The sequence below is a fragment of the Aythya ferina genome (genome assembly GCF_964211825.1).
Source record: "Aythya ferina genome assembly, chromosome: 35".
NCBI lineage: Eukaryota > Metazoa > Chordata > Aves > Anseriformes > Anatidae > Aythya > Aythya ferina.
The window spans coordinates 607,282-628,178 of NC_140332.1; the positions used below are offsets into that span (position 1 = coordinate 607,282).

General features: G+C 64.6%; 1 protein-coding gene across 3 annotated transcripts; it reads left to right on the forward strand.

The window, feature by feature from the left end:
- The first annotated feature begins 61 nt into the window (after positions 1-61).
- Positions 62-20,795, forward strand: MARK4 (microtubule affinity regulating kinase 4). Of its 3 annotated transcripts, none has more exons than XM_084501951.1 (18): positions 62-339; positions 3,258-3,449; positions 4,831-4,884; positions 4,994-5,042; positions 5,156-5,221; positions 5,522-5,592; positions 6,609-6,665; positions 7,458-7,694; positions 9,043-9,162; positions 10,307-10,406; positions 10,490-10,599; positions 12,089-12,245; positions 13,307-13,521; positions 14,936-15,039; positions 15,113-15,376; positions 15,509-15,588; positions 18,292-18,336; positions 19,760-19,957. In XM_084501951.1, exons 1-18 carry the CDS (start codon positions 289-291, stop codon positions 19,822-19,824), a joined length of 2,037 nt encoding a protein of 678 aa, XP_084358077.1. In that variant the 5' UTR covers positions 62-288; the 3' UTR covers positions 19,825-19,957. The 3 variants fall into 3 exon arrangements, with proteins under 3 accessions (XP_084358077.1, XP_084358075.1, XP_084358076.1); XM_084501949.1 differs by lacking the exon at positions 15,509-15,588 and having other exon boundaries at positions 75-210; positions 253-339; positions 19,760-20,795; XM_084501950.1 differs by lacking the exon at positions 15,509-15,588 and having other exon boundaries at positions 83-216; positions 253-339; positions 19,760-20,795.
- The last annotated feature ends 102 nt before the right edge of the window (positions 20,796-20,897 follow it).

The window sequence follows — 20,897 nt, forward strand, 5'->3', positions numbered from 1 at the left end:
GAGGCCCCTCCCTCCCCTCCCCTCCCTCCCCTCCCCTCCCGGTTCCGCTTCCGCTCGGGGCCCCGAGGCCGCCCCCGCCGCCGCCGCCGCCGCCGCCGCCCGGGCCCAGGCCCGGCTCCGGCCCCGCTTCCCGAGGCCTCGGCCCCGGCCATGGGGCGCTGGTAGCGGCCGAGCCCGGAGCGCCCGGACCGGGCCTGACCCGGCCCCGGCCCCGGCCCCGGCCCCGGCCCCGGCCCCGGCCCCGGCTCCGGTCCCGGTCCCGGTCCCGGCCCCGGTCCCGGCCCCGCGATGTCTTCGCGCTCCGCCCTGGCGGCGGGGAACGAGCGGAACGCGGACGGGGTGAGGGGGGAGGGGGGGGGCGTGGGGAGCCCACGCGTGACCGCGGGGGGGGGGACCCTAAATTATTTTTTTGGGGGGGGGAGCCCGAATTATTTGGGGTGGGGGAGGCCGGAATTGTTTGGGGGGGGGAGAGTCGGGGAGGGGGTCACGCGCGGTCACGGTCACGCGTGGGGTGGGGGCACGCGTGGGGAGGGGGGAGGGGGGGATTTGGGGGGTGTATGGGGGGGTTTAAGGGGGTGGGGGGGGCGTGGAGCTGTGGTTGGGAGGGGGGAGGGGGTGAGAGGGGATGGGGGGGGGAGTGGGGTTGGGGGCACGCGTGGGGTGGGGGTGACACGGGTGTCCCACGCGTGGGGGGGGTGGGAGGTGTTTTTTGGGGGGGTTGGGGGGTGTTGTTGGGGTTGGGGGGAGCTGGGGGCGTGTGGGGATGTGGGGGGGGAGTGGGGGCACGGTCACGCGTGGAGGGGTATGGGGGGACCCACGGTCACGAGTGGGGAGGGGGGTGAAGGGGGTGTCTGGTTGGGGGGGTCGTGGGGTGGGGGGGTGTGGACCCTACAGGAACACGAGGGGGGTGGGAGTTTGGGGGGGGTGGACCCCACGGTCACGCGTGGGTGTCCCCCCACAGCAGGGTTTTGCGTGGGGGGGGGCTCTGCTACCGCACCCCCCCCCCCCCCTTTAAAAGAATTTGGGGGGGGGGCACCGGTGCCGCCCCCTCCTTTAGGGTTTGGGTGAGGGAAAAGGGGGACACGGGTGGGGGTGTGGGGGGGTCACACGTGTGGGTGTGGGGGTCACGCGTGGGGGGGGGGGTCACCCGTGGGGGGGTGGGGGGGGGTCACGGCGTTGCCCTGAGCCGGTTGGGCCGGATCCGGCCCTGCCCGACCGGCCCCGGCCGCGTCCCTGTGCGGGCAGCGTGGCCCCGGGGCGTGCAAGGGGCGGGGGCACGCGTGGGGGGGGGGGGGGTTAAAGGGTGAGTGTGCAAGGAGGGGGGGGGGGCAGGGGGTGAGCGTGCAAAGGGGGGGGTGTCTGGGAGGTGGGAAGGGGGAGGGTGGGGGGGGTGAGTGTGTAACGGGGAGGTGTAGGGGGGGTGAGTGTGCAAGGGGGGGTGAGTGTGCAAGGGGGGGTGAGTGTGCAAGAGGGAGGTGGGGAAGGTGAGTGTGTAAAGGGGGAGTGTGCAAGGGGGGGTGCGTGGGGGAAAGGGGGGTGTGGGGGGTGTTCAAAGGGTGAGTGTGCAAGTGGGGGGTGCAAGGGGAGTGCTAAAGGGGGGCTTGCGAGGGAGGTGAGTGTGCAAGGGGTGGGTGTGCAAAGAGGGGGTGCACAAGGGTGAATGTGCAAGAAGGAGCACGCGGGGGGGGTGCAAAGTGAGTGTGTGAGAGGGAGGGGTGAGTGTGAGAAGTGTGAGTACCCCTGAGGGGTGTGCAAAGGGTGAGTGTGCAAGCGTGCAAGGGAAGGGCATGCATGAGGGTGCAAAGGGCGAGTGTGCAAAGGGGGAGCGTGCGAGGGAAAGGTGCGCCGGGGGTGTGCAAAGAGTGAGTGTGCAAGTGGAAGGTGTGCAGTAAGGGTATCAAAAGGTGAGCGTGCAAGGGAAGGGCGAGTGTGCAAAGGAAAAGTGTGCAAGGGAGGGGGTGTGCAAATGAAAGGTGTGCACTGGGGGTGTGCAAAAGGTGAGTGTGCAAGGGAAGGGCAAGCGTGCGAGGGAGGGGTGCATTGCGGGTGTGCAAAGAGTGAGTGTGCAAATGAGAGGTGCGGAGTGAGGGCGTGCAAAAGGTGAGTGTGCAAGGGATGGGCAAGTGTGCAAAGGAAGGGCATTCAAGGGAGGGGTGTGTCGGGGGTGTGCAAAGAACAAGCGTGCAAATGAAAGCTGTGCAGTGGGGGCGTGCGAGGGAAGGGTGAGTGTGCAAAGGAAGGTGTGCGTCAGGGGTGTGCAAATGCAAGTGAGCAAATGAAAGGTGTGCAGCGGGGGCATGCAAAAGGTGAGTGTGCAAGGGAAGGGTGAGTGTAGGGAATAGTAAGTGTGCAAAGGAAGGGTGTGCAAGGGAGGGGTGTAGTGGGGGTGTGCAAATAGTGAGTGTGCAAGGGAAGGGCGAGCATGCAATGGAAGGGTGTGCAAGGGAGGGGTGCATCGGGGGTGTGCAAAGAGCAAGTGTGTGAATGAAAGGTGTGCAGTGGGGGTGTGCAAAAAGTGAGTGTGCAAGGGAAGGGTGTGTTTGGGGTGTGCAAAGAGCAAGTGTGCAAATGAAAAGTGCAGTGGGGGCATGCAAAAGGCACGTGTGCAAGGGAAGAGCGAGCACACGAGGGAGGGGTGTGCCAGTGTGCAAAGAGCAAGTGTGCAAATGAAAGGGGTGCAGTGGGGGTGTGCAAAAGGTGAGTGTGCAAGGCAAGGGTGAATGTGCAAAGGGTGAGTGTGCGAGGAAAGGGTAAGCGTGCAAGGGAAGGGTGAGCGTGCAAAGGAAGGGCGTGCAAGGGAGGGGTGCATCGGGGGTGTGCAAAGAGCAAGCGTGCAAATGAAAGGTGTGCAGTGGGGGTGTGCAAAGGGCGAGCGTGCAAGGCAAGGGCGAGTGTGCAAAGGAAGGGCAAGCGTGCAAGGGAAGGGCGAGCGTGCAAGGAGCACCTCGAGGCACGAGGTCCTGCGTCCGTGCAAGGAAGACACGAGGGGATGTGAGGGGGGGGCAAATTGAGTGTGCAAAAGACGGGCGTGCAAGGGAGGGGCGTGCACGTGGGTGTGCAAGCAGGTGGGGGGGTTATAGGGCCAAAGGGGGGGGAGCAAGTAAGGGGGAAAGGATACTGGGGAGGGGGTGAGGGTGCAAAGGGGAGGCTGGGGGTGCAAGGGGGGTGTGCGAGCGTGCAAAGGGGAGGCTGAGCGTGCAAGGGGGGGTGCGAGCGTGCAAAGGGGGGGGTCTCTGATGCCTCGTCCCCCCCCCCAGCTGGGCGGCAGCCGCTCGGAGAAGGGCTCGGCGTGGTCGGGGGGCCGCTCGCTGGGCGCCCGCTGCCGCAACTCGGTGGCCTCGTGCCCCGAGGAGCAGCCCCACGTGGGCAACTACCGCCTGCTGCGCACCATCGGCAAGGGCAACTTCGCCAAGGTCAAGCTGGCCCGCCACGTCCTGACCGGCAAGGAGGTGGGGGGGGGGCGTGGGGGGGGCGTGGGCGGGGGAAAAAAGGGGTTGGGGGGGGGAAAAGGGGGGTTAGGGGGGTCGTGGGGGGGTGGAGAGGGGGTGTGAGGGGGGTAAAAGGGGGTTAGGGGGAGATGGAGGGAGTGGGGAGGGGGAAAGGGGGGGGATTTGGGGGTGGGGGGGGTCGTGGGGGGGGAAAAAGGGGGTTGGGGGGGAAAAGGGGGTTAGGGGGGTGATAAAGGGGGTGTAAAGGGGGTTAGGGGGGAGATGGAGGGGTTGGAAGGGGGTGGGGAGGGGGAAAGGGGGGGGATTTGGGGGTGGGGGGGGTCGTGGGGGGTCGTGGGGGGGGAAAAAAGGGGGTTGGGGGGGAAAAAGGGGGTTGGGGGGGGAAAAAGGGGGGTTAGGGGGGTCGTGGGGGAGTGGGGAGGGGGTGTGAGGGGGGTAAAAGGGGGTTAGGGGGGAGTTGGAGGGGTTGGAAGGGGGTGGGGAGGGGGAAAGGGGGGATTTGGGGGTGGGGGGGTCGTGGGGGGGGGAAAAAGGGGGTTGGGGGGGGAAAAAAGGGGGTTGGGGGGGGAAAAAGGGGGTTAGGGGGGGAAAAAAGGGGGTTGGGGGGGGAAAAAGGGGGTTAGGGGGGTGATAAAGGGGGTGTAAAGGGGGTTAGGGGGGAGATGGAGGGGTTGGAAGGGGGTGGGGAGGGGGAAAGGGGGGGGATTTGGGGGTGGGGGGGTCGTGGGGGGGTCGTGGGGGGGGGAAAAAGGGGTTAGGGGGGTCGTGGGGGGGTGGGGAGGGGGGGTGAGGGGGGTAAAAGGGGGTTAGGGGGGAGTTAAAGGGGTTGGAAGGGGGTGGGGAGGGGGAAAGGGGGGGGATTTGGAGGTGGGGGGGGTCGTGGGGGGGCGTGGGGGGGGAAAAAGGGGGTTGGGGGGTGATAAAGGGGGTGTAAAGGGGGTGTAAAGGGGGTTGGGGGGGAGTTGGAGGGGTGGGGAGGGGGAAAGGGGGGGGATTTGGAGGTGGGGGGGGCTTGGGGGGGTCGTGGGGGGGTGGGGAGGGGGCGTGGGGGGGGAAAAAGGGGGTTAGGGGGGAGGCGGAGGGGGTTGGGGGGTGATGAAGGGGGTGTAAAGGGGGTTAGGGGGGAGATGGAGGGGTTGGAAGGGGGTGGGGAGGGGGAAAGGGGGGGATTTGGGGGTGGGGGGGGCGTGGGGGGGTCGTGGGGGGGGAGGTTGGGGGCGTGGGGGGGCAATTGGGGAGCGCATCGGGGCAAATGAGGGGGTCCTGGGGGCAATAAGGGGGAAGCAGAATCCGAGGGGGGGGCATTTGGGGGGGCAATTTGGGGGGGGGGACACCTGGGTACCCCCCAACTGACCCCCCCCCCAAAAAAAATCCTTCCCAGGTGGCCATCAAAATCATCGACAAGACGCAGCTGAACCCCACCAGCCTCCAGAAGGTGGGGGGGGCCCTTTTTTTTTGGGGGGGGGGGGCACCTTTTTTTTTTTTTTTGGGGTGGGGGGGGGGCACAAGACCCCATTAAACTTTGTGTCCCCCCCCCTCCCCAGCTCTTCCGGGAAGTGCGCATCATGAAGGGGCTGAACCACCCCAACATCGGTGAGCGGCGGGGGGGCACCCAAGGGTGCTGGGGGGGCACCTAAAGGGTATGGGGGGGTCCCCAAGCTGCCCCCCCACCCCAAAATCTGACCCCATTGTCCCCCCCCCCCCAGTGAAGCTGTTTGAGGTGATCGAGACGGAGAAGACGCTGTACCTGGTGATGGAGTACGCCAGCGCGGGTGAGCCCCCACCCATGGGTGCTCCTCTGCGCCCCCCCCCCCCAAAAAAAAAAAAATATGGGTGCTGGGACCCCCCCCATCATAAAATTTGGGTGCTGGGACCCCCCCCCGGCACCCCCAGCCGAGCATCAGGGGGGTTACGGCTGCGTCCCGGTGGGTTTTGGGGGGGCTGTGGGGTTTTTTTTGGGGGGGTTTGGGTTTTTTTTTTTTTGGGGGGTGGGTTTTTTTTTTGAGGGGGGAGGGGTTTTTTATGGGGGGGGGCGCGGTGCAGGGTGCTGGCACCCATGGGTGTCCCCGCAGGCGAAGTGTTCGACTACCTCGTGTCCCACGGGAGGATGAAGGAGAAGGAGGCGAGGGCCAAGTTCAGACAGGTGGGGGGGGGACGGGGACACGGGGGGAGGTGGCACCAGGGTGGCACGGGGTTGGGGACACCACCAGGGAGGTGGCACCAGGTTGGGGACATCACCAGGGAGGTGGCACTGTGGTGGCACTGGGTGGGGGACACCTTTGGGGAGGTGGCACCGTGGTGGTACTGGGTTGGGGACACCTTTGGGGAGGTGGCACTGGTTTGGGGACATTGCTGGGGAAGTGGCACTGGGTTGGGGACACCTCTAGGGAGGTGGCACCTTGGTGGCATCAGGTTGGGGATGCTGCTGGGGAGGTGGCACTGGGTTGGGGACACCACCAGGGAGGTGGCACTGTGGTGGCACGGGGTTGGGGACACCTCTGGAGAGGTGGCACTGGGTTGGGGACACCACCAGGGAGGTGGCACCGTGGTGGCACCAAGCTGGGGACACCTCTGGGGAGGTGACACCAGTGGCACTGGATTGGGGACACTGCTGGGAAGGTGACACCGTGGTGGCACTGGGTTGGGGACACCACCGGGGAGGTGGCACCTTGGTGGCATTGGGCTCTGGACACCTCTGGGGAGGTGGCACTGTGGTGGCACGGGGTTGGGGACATCTTTGGGGAGGTGGCACCATGGTGGCACTGGGTTGGGGACACCACCAGGGAGGTGGCACTGTGGTGGCACCGGTCTGGGGACACTGCTCGGGAGGTGACACTGTGGTGGCACTGGGTTGGGGACTCCTCTGGAAAGGTGGCACCGGGCTGGGGACACCTTTGGGGAGGTGGCACTGTGGTGGCACTAGGTTGGGGATGCCACCAGGGAGGTGGCACTGTGGTGGCACCAGTTTGGGGACACCAACGAGGGTGGCACATGGTGGCCACCCACAGCCAGCACCCATTCCCTGCCGGGGCCACCCACCAGTGCCACCAATTTGGGGGGGGTGGGAGGGGACACGGAGCGAGGGGTGGGTGACACTGGGGGGGGGGGACACACCCCGGTGCCACCCCCAGTGACTTTTTGTCCCCATTTTGTCCCCAGATCGTCTCGGCCGTGCACTACTGCCACCAGAAGAACATCGTCCACCGCGACCTCAAGGTGGGAGCCCCCTCCCCATGTCCCCTGCGCCCCCCCACATTGTCCCCATTGTCCCCACTGTCCCTGTGCCCCCTCCCCAATGTCCCCAATGTCCCTGTGCCCCCAATTCCTGGTGTCCCCGCCATCCCTGCGCCCCCTCCCCAATGTCCCCAGTGTCCCTGCACCCCCGTTCCCAGTGTCCCCACTGTCCCCATGCCCCCTCCCTATGTCCCCAATGTCCCCACGGTCCCTGCACCCCCTCCCCAATATCCCTGCGGTCCCTGTGCCCCCTCCCCAACGTCCCCACTGACCCCACGCCCCCTCCCAATATCCCCAATGTCCCCACTGTCCCCGTGCCCCCTCCCCAATGTCCCCAGTGTCCCTGCTGTCCCCACACCCCCTCCCCAGTGTCCCTGTGGTCCCCGTGCCCCCCATCCCTGGTGTCCCCACTGTCCCCGTGCCCCCTCCCCAATGTCCCTGGGGTCCCTACACCCCCTCCCCAACATCCCCACCGTCCCCACACCCCCTCCCCAATGTCCCCAGTGTCCCTGCACCCCCCATTCCCTGTGTCCCCACTGTCCCTGTGCCCCCTCCCCAATATCCCTGCGGTCCCTGTGCCCCCTCCCCAATGTCCCCAGTGTCCCTGTGCCCCCTCCCCAATATTCCTGCGGTCCCTGCACCCCCTCCCCAACGTCCCCACTGACCCCACGCCCCCTCCCCAATGTCCCCAACGTCCCCACTGTCCCCGTGCCCCCTCCCCAACATCCTTATCCCCTGTCCCACCCCTGACACCCCCTTCCTCGCCCCCCCCAGGCGGAGAACCTGCTGCTGGACGCCGACGCCAACATCAAAATCGCCGATTTCGGCTTCAGCAACGAATTCCGCCTGGGCTCCAAGCTCGACACCTTCTGCGGCTCCCCCCCCTACGCCGCCCCCGAACTTTTCCAGGGCAAAAAATACGACGGCCCCGAAGTCGACATCTGGAGCCTGGGCGTCATCCTCTACACCCTGGTCAGCGGCTCCCTGCCCTTCGACGGGCACAACCTCAAGGTGGGTGACCCCCCCCGGACCCCCCCGGACCCCCCCCGGGACCCTCCTGGCGCTGTGGACCCCCCCCCCAACCCAGCAGTGGGGTGTGTTCGTCTTTGGGGTTTTGGGGATGGTGGCTGTGGGCATCCTGGCTTGTTCCTGTGTTCTGTCCCCGTGTCCCGTTCCCCATCCTATGTCCCGTCCCCGTGTCCCTGTGTCATAGGGACAGCTCCCGTCCCCGTGTCCTGTCCCCATGTCCCATCCCTGTGTCCCATTCCCCATCCTATGTCCCGTCCCCGTGTCCCTGTGTCACAGGGACAGCTGCTGTCCCCGTGTCCCATCCCCGTGTCCCCATGTCCCGTCCCCATGTCCCATTCCCCATCCCATGTCTTGTCCCTGTGCCCCAGTGCCATGGGGACAGCTGCTGTCCCCGTGTCCTGTCCCCATGTCCCATCCCCGTGTCCCATTCCCCATCCTATGTCCTGTCCCCGTGTCCCTGTGCCTTGGGGACAGCTGCTGTCCCTGTGTCCCGTCCCCATGTACCGTCCCCATGTCCCATTCCCCATCCTATGTCTTGTCCCCGTGTCCTGGGTCCCGGTGCCATGGGGACATCTCCTGTCCCTGTGTCCCATCCTCTATCCTATGTCCCATCCCTGTGTCCCATTCCCCATCCCACGTCTTGTCCCCATGTCCTTGTGCCATGGGGACAGCTCCTGTCCCCATGTCCTGTCCCCCATCCCATGTCTCGTCCCTGTGTCCCTGTACCATGGGGACAGCTCCCGTCCCCATGTCCCATCCCCGTGTCCCGTCCCCATGTCCTGTCCCCCATCCCATGTCTCATCCCCATGTCCCTGTGCTTTGGGGACAGCTCCTGTCCCTATGTCCCATCCCCATGTCCCATCCCCATGTCCTGTCCCCCATCCCATGTCCCATCCCCATGTCCCTGTACCTTGGGGACAGCTCCTGTCCCCATGTCCCATCCCCATATCCTGTCCCCCATCCTATATCCCGTCCCCATGTCCCTGTGCCGTGGGGACAGTCCCCATCCCTGTGCCCCATCTATGGGTCTTGTCCCCATCCCTGTGTCCCATATCCCATTCCTGTGTCCCTGTGCCATTCATGAGGACATCCCCAGTGTCCCCATGTCCCCATATCTGTGTCCCCATGTCCCCTGTGTCCCCAATATCCCCATGCCCCCCCATGTCCCCATCCCCTACCTAACTGGGGACAGATCCCAAACCCACACCATGCCCTTCTCCCCATCCCCACACCCAGTAGGGCGCAGCACCCATCCCAAACCCCTTTGGGGGGGGGTGACGATGCCCCCCCCGACCCCTGTCACCCCCCCCGACCCCTGTCACCCCCCCAGGAGCTCCGGGAGCGGGTGCTGCGGGGCAAGTACCGGGTGCCCTTCTACATGTCCACCGACTGCGAGAACATCCTGCGCCGCTTCCTGGTGCTCAACCCCGCCAAGCGCTGCACCCTCGAGGTGAGAGGGGGGCTGGGGGGGGAAATTGGGGGGTCCCGGGGGAGCTGAGGGGGGCTGGGGGGTAACTGGGGAGCTGGTAAGGTGCTGGGGGCGACTGGGAGGGGAAATGGGGGGCTATTGGGGGTAATTGGGGCTGAGGTAAGGGGTGCTGGGGGCAAATGAGGGGGTAAATAGGGGGTCCTGGGGGGGCTGGGGGCAATTGGGAGGGTAAATAGGGGTCCTGGGGGCAATTGGGGATCAGGTAAGGGGTCCTGGGGGCAATTGGGAGGGTAAATAGGGGGTCCTGGGGAAGCTGGGGGGGAGCTGGGGGCAATTGGGAGGGTAAATAGGGGGCCCTGGGGACAATTGGGGCTGAGGTAAGGGGTTCTGGGGGCAACTGGGAGGGGAAATAGGGGTTGCTGGGGGAGGCTGGGGGTAATTGGGGAGCTGGTAAGGTGCTGGGGGCGACTGGGAGGGGAAATAGGGGGGCCCTGGGGGTAATTGGGGCTGAGGTGAGGGGTGCTGGGGGCAATTGGGACTCAGAGAAGGGGTCCTGGGGGCAGTTGGGGATCAGATAAGGGGTCCTGGGGGCAAATGAGGGGGTAAATAGGGGGTTCTGGGGGAGCTGGGGGGGGCTGGGGGGCAATTGGGGAGCTGGTAAGGTGCTGGGGGCGACTGGGAGGGGAAATGGGGGGCTATTGGGGGTAATTGGGGCTGAGGTAAGGGGTGCTGAGGGCAAATGAGGGGGTAAATAGGGGGTCCTGGGGGGGCTGGGGGCAATTGGGAGGGTAAATAGGGGTCCTGGGGGCAATTGGGGATCAGGTAAGGGGTCCTGGGGGCAACTGGGGAGCAGGTAAGGTCCTGGGTGCAACTGGGAGGGCAAATAGGGGTCCCTGGGGGCAATTGGGGCTCAGAGAAGGGGTCCCCAGGGCTTCATGCCTATGGTGGGGGCACCCCCGGGGCTCAAGGACCGGGGTGGGGGCACCCCAAGACCAAATAAATCAGGGTGGGGGCACCCCCGGGGCTCGGTGGTGAGGATGGGGACGCCCCAAACCCCAACAGCTCGCGGGCTGGGGGAAGCAGCCGACGCCATTATCCCCCCCCGCGACGCCTCCCTCATTAATTAAACACCCCCCCCCCTAATTAAACGCGCCCCCCCCCCCAGCAAATCATGAAGGACAAGTGGATCAACATCGGCTACGAGGGCGACGAGCTCAAACCCTACAAGGAGCCCGAGGAGGACTTTGGGGACACCAAGCGCATCGGTGAGGGCATCCCCGCCACGGGACCCCCCCGGGGGGGACCACCGGGACCCCCCCACGGATATCTCACCCCCCCCTACCCGCAGAGGTGATGGTGGGCATGGGCTACACGCGGGAGGAGATCAAGGAGTCCCTGAGCAACCAGAAATACAACGAGGTGACGGCCACCTACCTCCTGCTGGGCAGGAAGAACGAGGTGAGGGTTTTTTAGGGGATTTTAGGGGATTTAGGGGATTTAGGGGGCCGGGGGGGTGGGCACCCGAAATGGTAGAAAGGGCTCGGTCTCCGAAATAGGGTTAAAGAATTAAAAATAAATAAATAAGTAAATGGGGTTTATTAAAGGAATAGAGGTAAGGAAACGGCGCTGGGTGCGGCGGGGGTCCCTTTGGGGGTCTCTGGGGGTCTCTGGGGGTCCCTAGGGGGCCTCTAGGGGTCTCTAGGGGTCCCTCGGGGTCCCTCTGGGGGTCTCGGGGTCCCTCTGGGGGTCCCTCTAGGGGTCTCTAGGGGTCCCTCCGGGGGCCCCTCTGGGGGTCTCTGGGTCCCTCTGGGGGTCTCTTGGGGTCCCTCTGGGGGTCTCCAGGGGTCTCCAGGGGGCTCTGGGGGTCCCTCTGGGGGTCTCTGGGGGTCTCTGGGGGTCCCCCTGGGGGTCTCTGGGGGTCCCCCTGGGGGTCTCTGGGGATCCCCCTGGGGGTCTCTAGGGGTCCCCCTGGGTCCCTCTGGGGGTCTCTAGGGGTCCCTCTGGGGAGAGATTAATTAATCTGGAAGAGATTAAGTAATCTGGAAGAGATTAATTTAACACGAGGAGATTAATTTAACGCGAAGAGATTAAATTAATCCAAAAAAAAAAGGCTGTAACTGTTAGAAATAGAATAAAAAAATCAAACAGGTTCATAAATTTGAGGGGAATTTCCTAAAAATTTGATAATTTGATTATAATGAGGGGGGGGGAGGCCGGGACGTGCCGCATCTGTGGTTCAAGAATTAAATTGGCGTTATAGGGTCGGGAGGTGATTTTATTTTTATGTTCTTTTTTTAATGTTTTTTTATGTTTTTTTTTTAATGTTTTTTTATGTTTTTTATGTGTTTTTTATGTGTTTTGTGTTTTTTATGTGTTTTGTGTTTTTTATGTGTTTTGTGTTTTTTATGTGTTTTGTGTTTTTTATGTTTTTTATGGTTTTTATGGTTTTTTATGTGTTTTTTTATGTTTTTTTTATGTGTTTTTATGTGTTTTTATGTGTTTTTTATGTTTTTTTATGTGTTTTTATGTTTTTTTTATGGTTTTTTAATGTGTTTTTTTATGTTTTTTATGTGTTTATGTTTTTTATGTTTTTTTATGTTTTTTTTTAATGTTTTTTAATGTTTTTTTGTGTTTTTTGTGTGTTTTGTGTTTTTTGTGTGTTTTGTGTTTTTTGTGTGTTGTGTTTTTTGTGTGTTTTGTGTTTTTTGTGTGTTTTTTGTGTTTTTTTTATGTTTTTTTTAATGTTTTTTATGTTTTTTTATGCTTTTGTATGTTTTGTATGTTTTTTTATGTTTTTTATGTTTTTCATGTTTTCTATGTTTTTTTTTTATGTGTTTTTTTATGTTTTTTTTTAATGTTTTTTAATGTTTTTTTTAATGTTTTTTTATGTTTTTTTTTTTAATGTTTTTTCACTCCGAACAATTTCGCTGTTTCTCCCCCCAAAAAGGTGGAGGGGGGCGAGTCGCGCACGGGCAGCAGCCTGGCCCTGGCCCGGGTGCGGGCACCCAGCGAGGTGGCCAACGGAGCGGGCAAGGGGGGGGCGCACGGCAAGGGCCAGCGGGGGGCCACCACCTACCACCGGCAGCGACGGCACAGCGACTTCTGTGAGAGCCCCCCGGCACCGGGGGGGGCACCGGGGGGGTGCCAGGGGGGTGTCGGGGGGGGTGCCGGGGGGGGCACGACACCCCCAGCCCCAAGGGGTGGGGGGAGAGGGGGGAGAGGGGGAGGGGTGTGGGGGTGGGAAGGGGGGGTTTGGGGGGGTTTGGGGGGGTGTGGGGATGGGAAGGGGGGGTTTGGGGGGGTTTTGGGGGGGGTGTGGGGATGGGAAGGGGGGGTTTGGGGGGGTTTTGGGGGGTTGGGGGTGGAGGGGGGGCACTGGGGGGGGTGCCGGGGGGGTGCCAGGGGGGGCACGACACCCCCTGCCCCAGGGGGTGGGGGTAGAGAGGGGAGAGGGTGGGGCGTGTGGGGGTGGGAAGGGGGGTTTGGGGGGGTTTGGGGGGTTGGGGGTGGAGGGGGGGCACCTGGGGGGGTGCAGGGGGGGGCACAGGGGTGTAGTGAAGGGTGGGCATCTTGGTTTTGGGGTATGGAGAAGGGTGAGCATCAAGGTTTTGGGGTTTAGGGTAGGGCGGGCATCACAGTTTTGGGGTGTAGGGGAGGGCGGGCTCCATGTTTATGGGGTGGGCACCCAGCCCCTTTAATGTGGGGTGCAGGGCAGGGTGAGCATCACGGTTTTGGGGTGCAGGGCAGGGTGAGCATCATGGTTTTGGGATTTAGGGTAGGGTAAGCATCACAGTTTTGGGGTGTAGAGAAGGGTGAGCATCAAGGTTTTGGGGTTTAGGGTAGGGTGGGCTCCATGCTTATGGGGTGGGCACCCAGCCCCTTTAATGTGGGGTGCAGGGCAGGGTGGGCATCACAGTTTTGGGGTGCAGGGTGGGGTGAGTGAGCATCACGGTTTTGGGGGTTTTGGGGTGCAGGGCAGGGTGAGCATCACATTTTGGGATTTAGGGCAGGGTGAGCACCACGCTTATAGGACACAGATCAATTTATCCCCTCTCCATCCCCACATCCCCACGAGGGGGGTTCTCCCACCCCCCCCCACAAGCCCCCTCACCCTATGGGGACCCCCCCCCTTATATAACTCCTCTCTTTTTTGGGGTCCCCGCAGGCGGCCCCTCTCCGGTGCCGGCGCACCCCAAACGCAGCCCTACAAGCGCGGGCGAGGGGGAGCTGAAGGACGAGCGGCTGCCGGGCCGCAAGGCCAGTTGCAGCGTGGGGGGGGGCGGCCGCGGGATGCCCCCCTCCAGCCCCATGGTCAGCAGCGCCAACAACCCCAATAAGGCCGAAATCCCCGAAAGGCACAAGGACGGCGCCGGCAACGCGGTGGGCAAGGGGGGGGGGCACGAGGAGGGGGGTTTAGGGGTGAGGGGGGGGGTACGGGGGGGATACGGGGGGGTACGGGGGTGAGGGGGTAGCCGGGGGGGGCGGTAAAGGGATGGGGGGAGTTTGTGGGGTGGAGGGGGTTTGGGGAGGGGGGTGCATCAGGTGTGGTAGGGGAGGGGTGGGGGGAAGCTGGGGGGGGGCAGGGATAAGGGGGGGGCACCCATGGGGGTCAGGGATAAGGGGGGGGGTACCCCAAGGGCCAACAAGTTGAGGGGGGGCACCCCAAGGAGCACCAGGTTGGGGGGGCACCCATGGGGGTCAGGGATAAGGGGGGGCACCCATGGGGATCAGGGACCTGGGGGGCCCCCATGGGGATTAGGGATAAGGGGGGGGCACCCCAAGGAGCACCAGGTTGGGGGGGCACCCATGGGGGTCAGGGATAAGGGGGGGGCACCCCAAGGAGCACCAGGTTGGGGGGGCACCCATGGGGGTCAGGGATAAGGGGGGGGGCACCCCAAGGACCAACAGGTTGAGGGGGGGGGCACCCATGGGGCTCAGGGACCAAGGGGGGCACCCATGGGGATCAGGGATAAGGGTGGGGGCACCCCAAGGACCAATAAATTGGGGGGGGGCACCCCAAGGGCTTAGTGCTGAGGACAGGGGGCACCCATGGGTACCAACAGCGCAGGATCAGGGGACCCATGGGGCTCAGATACCGGGCTGGGGGGGGGGCCAGCACCCCTAGACCAGGGTGGGGGCACCCATGGGATTCAGGGCGTGTAGTGGGGGCACCCCCAGCACCAATAAATCGGGGGGGGTGCACCCCAAGGACCAATAAATCAGGGTCCAAGTGCTCGGTGCCGAGGATAGGGGACACCCATGGGTACCAGGATCGGGGGGGGGGACACCCATGGCGCTCAGCCACCGGGCTGGGGGGGCCCCCCAGCACCTCTAGACCAGGGTGGGGGCACCTATAGGGCTCAAGGATCAGGGTGGGGGTACCCCAAGGAACAATATTTCGGGGGGGGGGCACCCCAAGTGCTCGGTGCCAAGGATAGGGGGCACCCATGGGTACCAGGATCGGGGGAGGGGGGGACACCCATGGGGCTCAGCCACCGGGTTGGGGGGGCCCCCAGCACCTCTAGACCAGGGTGGGGGCACCCCAAGGACCAATAAATCGGGGGGGGGCACCCCAAGGACCAATAAATTGGGGGGGGGCACCCCAAGGACCCATAAATCAGGGTCCAAGTGCTCGGTGCCGAGGATAGGGGGCACCCACGGGTACCAGGATCGGGGCGGGGGGGGGGACGGGACACCCATGGGGCTCAGCCACCGGGTTGGGGGGGCCCCCAGCCCCCCGAACCCGGGGTGGGGGGGGGACGGGGGGGGTCTGAGCATGCGGGGTGCCGTGCAGAACACCATCCCCTCCAGCGTGATGGCGCGCAGGAACACCTACGTCTGCACCGAGCGCCCGGGCACCGAGCGCCACTCGCTGCTGCAAAACGGCAAGGAGAACAGGTAAAAATATCAGGGGGGGGGGGGCTGGAAATGACCCCCCCACCCCGTTACACCCTTCTTTTGCCCCCCCCAGCTCCGTCAGCGGCCGCGTGCCCCCCGCCTCCCCCTCCAGCCACAGCATCGCCGCCGGCTCGGCCGAGCGCGCCCGCCTGGCGCGGGGCACCACGGTGCGCAGCACCTTCCACGGCGGCCAGGTACGGGATCGGCGAGCCGGGGGGGGGTCCAACGGGGCCCCCGCCTCCCCCACTTTGCCCCCCGAAGCCTCCCCCTTGCCGCAGAGCCGCTCGCGGGCCACCTCCAACCTCTTCAGCAAGCTGACCTCCAAGCTGAGCCGCAGGTAGGGGACCCCCCCCCGCCAAGCCCCGCGCCGGCGGCCGCCGCCGTCGTCGTGTCCCCCCCCCCCCAGACCCATTCGTGCGCCCCCCCCCCACTTTGCCGCGCCGCTGCTCACGCCTCCTCTCTCTTTTAGGGTCACTCTTGACCCCTCTAAGCGGCAGAGCTCTAATAGGTGCGTGTCGGGCACCCCCACGCCGCCAGGAGCCAAAATCAGTAAGTGGCCGGGGGCACCGCCCGTGCCGGGCCTGGGGGGCGCACGGCACCGGGGGATGGCCCGGGGCCACCCGTGACATTGGTGACCGTCCCGGTGCCACCAGTGACCGTCCCGGTGCCACCAGTCATCGTCCCGGTGCCACCAGTATCCCAATGCCCATCCCGGTGCCACCAGGGCCCATCCCAGTGTCCATCCCAGTGCCACCAGTGCCCATCCCAGTGCAACCAGTATCCTGGTACCCATCCCGGTGCTACCAGTGCCCATCCCAGTGCCACCAGCATCCTGGTGACTATTGGGGTGCCACCAGTGACCGTCCCGGTGCCACCAGTATCCCAATGCCCATCCCGGTGCCACCAGGGCCCATCCCAGTGTCCATCCCAGTGCCACCAGTGACCGTCCCGGTGCCACCAGTATCCCAATGCCCATCCCGGTGCCACCAGGGCCCATCCCAGTGTCCATCCCAGTGCCACCAGTGACCGTCCCGGTGCCACCAGTATCCCAATGCCCGTCCCAGTGCCACCAGCATCCTGGTGCCCATCCCAGCTCCACCAGTGCCCATCCTGGTGCCACCAGTATCCCAATGCCCATCCCGGTGCCACCAGAGCCCATCCCAGTGTCCATCCCAGTGCCACCAGTAACCGTCCCGGTGCCACCAGCATCCTGGTGCCCCTCCCAGTGCCACCAGTGCCCATCCCGGTGCCACCCATGCCTGTTCTGGTGCCACCAGTATCCCAATGCCCATCCCAGTGCCACCAGGGCCCATCCCAGTGCTCATCCCAGTGCCACCAGTGACCGTCCCGGTGCCACCAGTATCCCATTGCCCATCTCGGTGCCACCAGCATCCTGGTGCCCATCCCAGTGCCACCAGTGACCATCCTGGTGCCACCAGTATCCCAATGCCCGTCCTGGTGCCACCAGGGCCCATCCCAGTGCCCATCCCAGTGCCACCAGTGACCGTCCCGGTGCCACCAGCATCCTGGTGCCCCTCCCAGTGCCACCAGTGCCCATCCCGGTGCCACCCATGCCTGTTCTGGTGCCACCAGTATCCCAATGCCCATCCCGGTGCCACCAGGGCCCATTGGGGTGCCACCAGTGCCTGTCCCGGTGCCACCAGCATCCCAGTGTCCTTCCCAGTGCCACCAGTGACCGTCCCGGTGCCACCAGTATCCCAATGCCCATCCCGGTGCCACCAGGGCCCATCCCAGTGTCCATCCCAGTGCCACCAGTGACCGTCCCGGTGCCACCAGTGCCCATCACGGTGCCACCAGCATCCCAGTGCCCATCCCAGTGTGACCAGTATCCTGGTACCCATCCCAGTGCCACCAGTGGCCATCCCGGTGCCACCAGCATCCCAGTGCCCACCCCGGTGCCACCAGTATCCCAGTGCCCATCCTGGTGCCTGTCCTGGTGCCACCAGTGCCCATCTCAGTGCCACCAGCATCCTGGTGCCCATCCCAGTGCCACCAGTGCCCATCCCGGTGCCACCAGGGCCCATCCCAGTGCCTGTCCCAGTGCCACCAGCACCCTGGTGCCCATCCCAGTGCCACCAGTATCCCAATGCCCATTGGGGTGCCACCAGTGCCCATCCCAGTGCCACCAGCATCCTGGTGCCCCTCCTGGTGCCACCACTGCTCGTCCCAGTGCCACCAGTGCCCTTTCTGGTGCCACCAGCATCCCAGTACCCATTGGGGTGCTACCAGGGCCCATCCCAGTGCCACCAGTGCCTGTCCTGGTGCCACCAGCATCCCAGTGTCCATCCCAGTGCCACCAGGGCCCGTCCCGGTGCCACCAGTGTCCCAGTGCCGTCAGCACTGGTCCCAGTGCCCCTTTAGGTGCCCATCCCAGTGCCACCAGTACTGGTCCCAGTGCCACCAGTGCCCTACTGGTGCCATCAGCGCCCATCCCAGTGCCACCAGTGTCCCAGTGCCGTCAGCACTGGTCCCAGTGCCCCTTTAGGTGCCCATCCCAGTGCCCCCAGTGCCACCAGTACTGGTCCCAGTGCCCCCAGTGCCACCAGTACTGGTCCCAGTGCCACCAGTACCCTCTTGCTTCGCTCCTGTCCCTTTTCTCTCTCTGCCTCTCGCCCTTTGCTGTCGCTGGGGGGCCGGGGGGGGGTCACAGCGGTGCCCCCCACCCAAGGGACTGGGGGGGAAGGGTGGGCACCCAGGTGTGGTGCCCAGTTTGGGGGGGGGGGGCACCCCCTAAAAGGGGTGCGGGTCTGGGGGGTGCCCCCCCCCACATCGGGCATGCCCTTGAGGGGGGGGGGGGCTGCCCTTCAAATTTGGGGGCGGGGGGGGGCAAAATGGGTCTGGGGGGGGGTGAGCCTCGCATAGGGGATGGTGCCCCCCCCCCAAAAATAATAGGAACCCCCCCCCAAAAATAGGCATGCCCCCCCCGAGGGGGGTGGTCTCCCCCCAATTTGCGGGGGTGCCCCCCCCCAATTTGCGGTGGTGCCCCCCCCCCCAAATGGATGTGATGCTGGGGGGTGGTGTCCTGCGTGCCCCCCCCCCCCCCCCCAAAAAAAAAAAATAAATTGGGGGAGGTGGACCCCTAAAATGGCGGGGGGGGGGGGCAGGGTCCCGAAAATAGGGGCTGCCCAAAATGGGTGGGGGTGGCAGGCGGTGCCCCCCCCACACCCAAAATTGGGGGGGGGGGGGCACAGGGCACAGCCCCCCCCCCTTAACACCCCTTTCCCCACCCAGGGTCGCAGACGAACCTGAGAGAATCGGGGGATCTGCGCTCACAAGGTGGGTGCTGCCCCCCCCCTGGGGGGGGGGTTTGGAGCCCCCCCACCCCCCCCCCAAGGCTCCATGACCCCCCCCCCCCCAGCCCCCTGCCACCCCGTGGGGTCCCAGCCCCACCCCAAAGTGTCCTGGGCCCCCTTTTCCCCCCCGTGACCCCCCCTTATTGTCCCTAATGCCACCTTAGAGCCCCCCCCCCATGCCCCGGACCCCCTTTAGAGCCCCCATAGCCCCCCCCCAAATCCTCCCCAGTGCCCCATAGCCCCCCAATATCCCCTATTATTGCCCCAATACCCACCCCAAACCCCCTCCAGTGCCCCATAGCCCCCCAGTACCCCCCATTACAGTCCCCATACCCACCCCTATATCCCCCCAAGCCCTCCCCATAGCCCCCCTGCACCCCCTTTTACAGCCCCCAACCCCTCCCCAGTGCCCCATACCCCCCCTTTACAACCCCCAACCCCCCCCAAACCCCCCTTAACCCACTTTAACTCCCCTTAACCCCCCCAAACCCCCCCTTAACCCCCCTTAACCCCCCCAAACCCCCCCTTAACCCCCCCAAACCCCCCCTTTAACCCCCTTTAACCCCCCAAACCCCCCCCTTAACCCCCTTTAACCCCCCCAACCCCCCCTTTAACCCCCCTTAACCCCCCCAACCCCCCCCCTTAACCCCCCTTAACCCCCCCCAACCCCTCCCTAGATACCCCAAACCCCCCTTTAACCCCCCTTAACCCCCCTTAAACCCCCCCAAACCCCCCCTTTAACCCCCTTTAACCCCCCAAACCCCCCTTTAACCCCCCCTAACCCCCTTTAACCCCCCCAAACCCCCTTTAACCCCCCAACCCCCCCCTTTAACCCCCTTTAACCCCCCAAACCCCCCTTTAACCCCCCCTAACCCCCTTTAACCCCCCCAAACCCCCTTTAACCCCCCAAACCCCCCCTTTAACCCCCCTTAACCCCCCTTAACCCCCCTTTAACCCCCCTTTAACCCCCCCTTAACCCCCCCTTAACCCCCCATAACCCCCCCAAACCCCCCCTTTAACCCCCTTTAACCCCCCCAAACCCCCCCTTTAACCCCCCTTAACCCCCCCAACCCCTCCCTTGATACCCCAACCCCCCCCTTAACCCCCTTTAACCCCCCTTAACCCCCTTTAACCCCCCCAACCCCTCTCTTGACACCCCAAACCTCCCTTTAACCCCCCCAAACCCCCCCTTAACCCCCTTTAACCCCCCCTAACCCCCCCAAACCCCCCCTTTAACCCCCAAACCCCCCCCTTAACCCCCCCCAACCCCTCCCTAGATACCCCAAACCCCCCCTTAACCCCCTTTAACCCCCTTTAACCCCCCTTAACCCCCCCAAACCCCCCCAAACCCCCCTTTAACCCCCCCAAACCCCCTCTTTAACCCCCTCTAACCCCCCCCCCGCCAGTTGCCATCTACCTTGGGATCAAAAGGAAGCCCAACCCCGGCTGCTCCGATGTCCCTGGCATGTGAGGGTGACGAGCGCCCGGCCCCCCGAGGCGGTGATGGCGGCGCTGACCCAGGCCACCCTCTCGGCCGGCTGCCGGGCTCGCCGGCCCCAACCCTTCCTCCTCTCTTGCACCCACGACCGGGGCCCCACCGAGCTCTTCTGCCACTTCGAGGCCGAGGTGTGCCGGCTCCAGCGCCTCGGCGTCCACGGCGTCCTCTTCCGCCGCCTGGCCGGCACCGCCGCCGCCTTCCGAGCCACCCTGGCCCGCGTGGCCGGCCAGCTGCAGCTCTAAGGGACCCCTTTTCCCCCCCCCCCCCCACCCCCTTAAGCCCCCCCGAGCCCCCTCCCCAGCCTTCTACTTTGGGGTGGGGGGGACGCGGCCAGCCGCCCTATATCGCCCACCCCGACCCTCGTCCCCGTCGGAGCCGGGACCTGGAGATTTGGTGGTGGAGGTGGTGGTTTTTTTTTTTTTTTTTTTTCATTTTTTGGGGTTTTTTTTTAGGGGTGGGGGGGGGCACCGAGAGCTGGAACCCCCCCTCCTCCCTCCCCGCACACCCCAACCCCAAGGGGTTGTGTCGGCGCTGGAGCCCCCTCCCCGAGGAGGCTTCGGGTGCAGCACCCGGGAGGTGGGACCCCCCCCCCCGACAAGGGACTGGGACCCCCCCCAAAGGGATGGTTCGGCACTGGGACACCCCCTTTACCCCCCCCCCCAAAAAAAAATAAATGGGGGTTGTGTCACTGCCACCATCCCCTTGGGGCCATCAGCATCCTCAGCTTTGGGGACGAAGGCTCCGGGGTCACCGCTGCCCCTGGGGGGTGTCCCCATACCCCCCCCTTTTTCCTCCCCCCCCCCCCAGCCCTGTACAGCCCTGTAAATAAGGTCTGGGGTCCCAGCGCCGCCCCCTGTCCCCCCCCCCCCTCCAACCCTGGCACATTTTTAAGTTATTCCTGCCCCGATTTGTACCCCGGCCCCAATAAACATAGGAGACCCGTGGCTGTCTTGCGTGGCACCCATCGCACCCAGACCCCCCCCCCGGTGGCTGGGGGGGGGGGGTGTGGGCGATATCCCCAGAGATTTGGGTGCCCCCCCACCCCA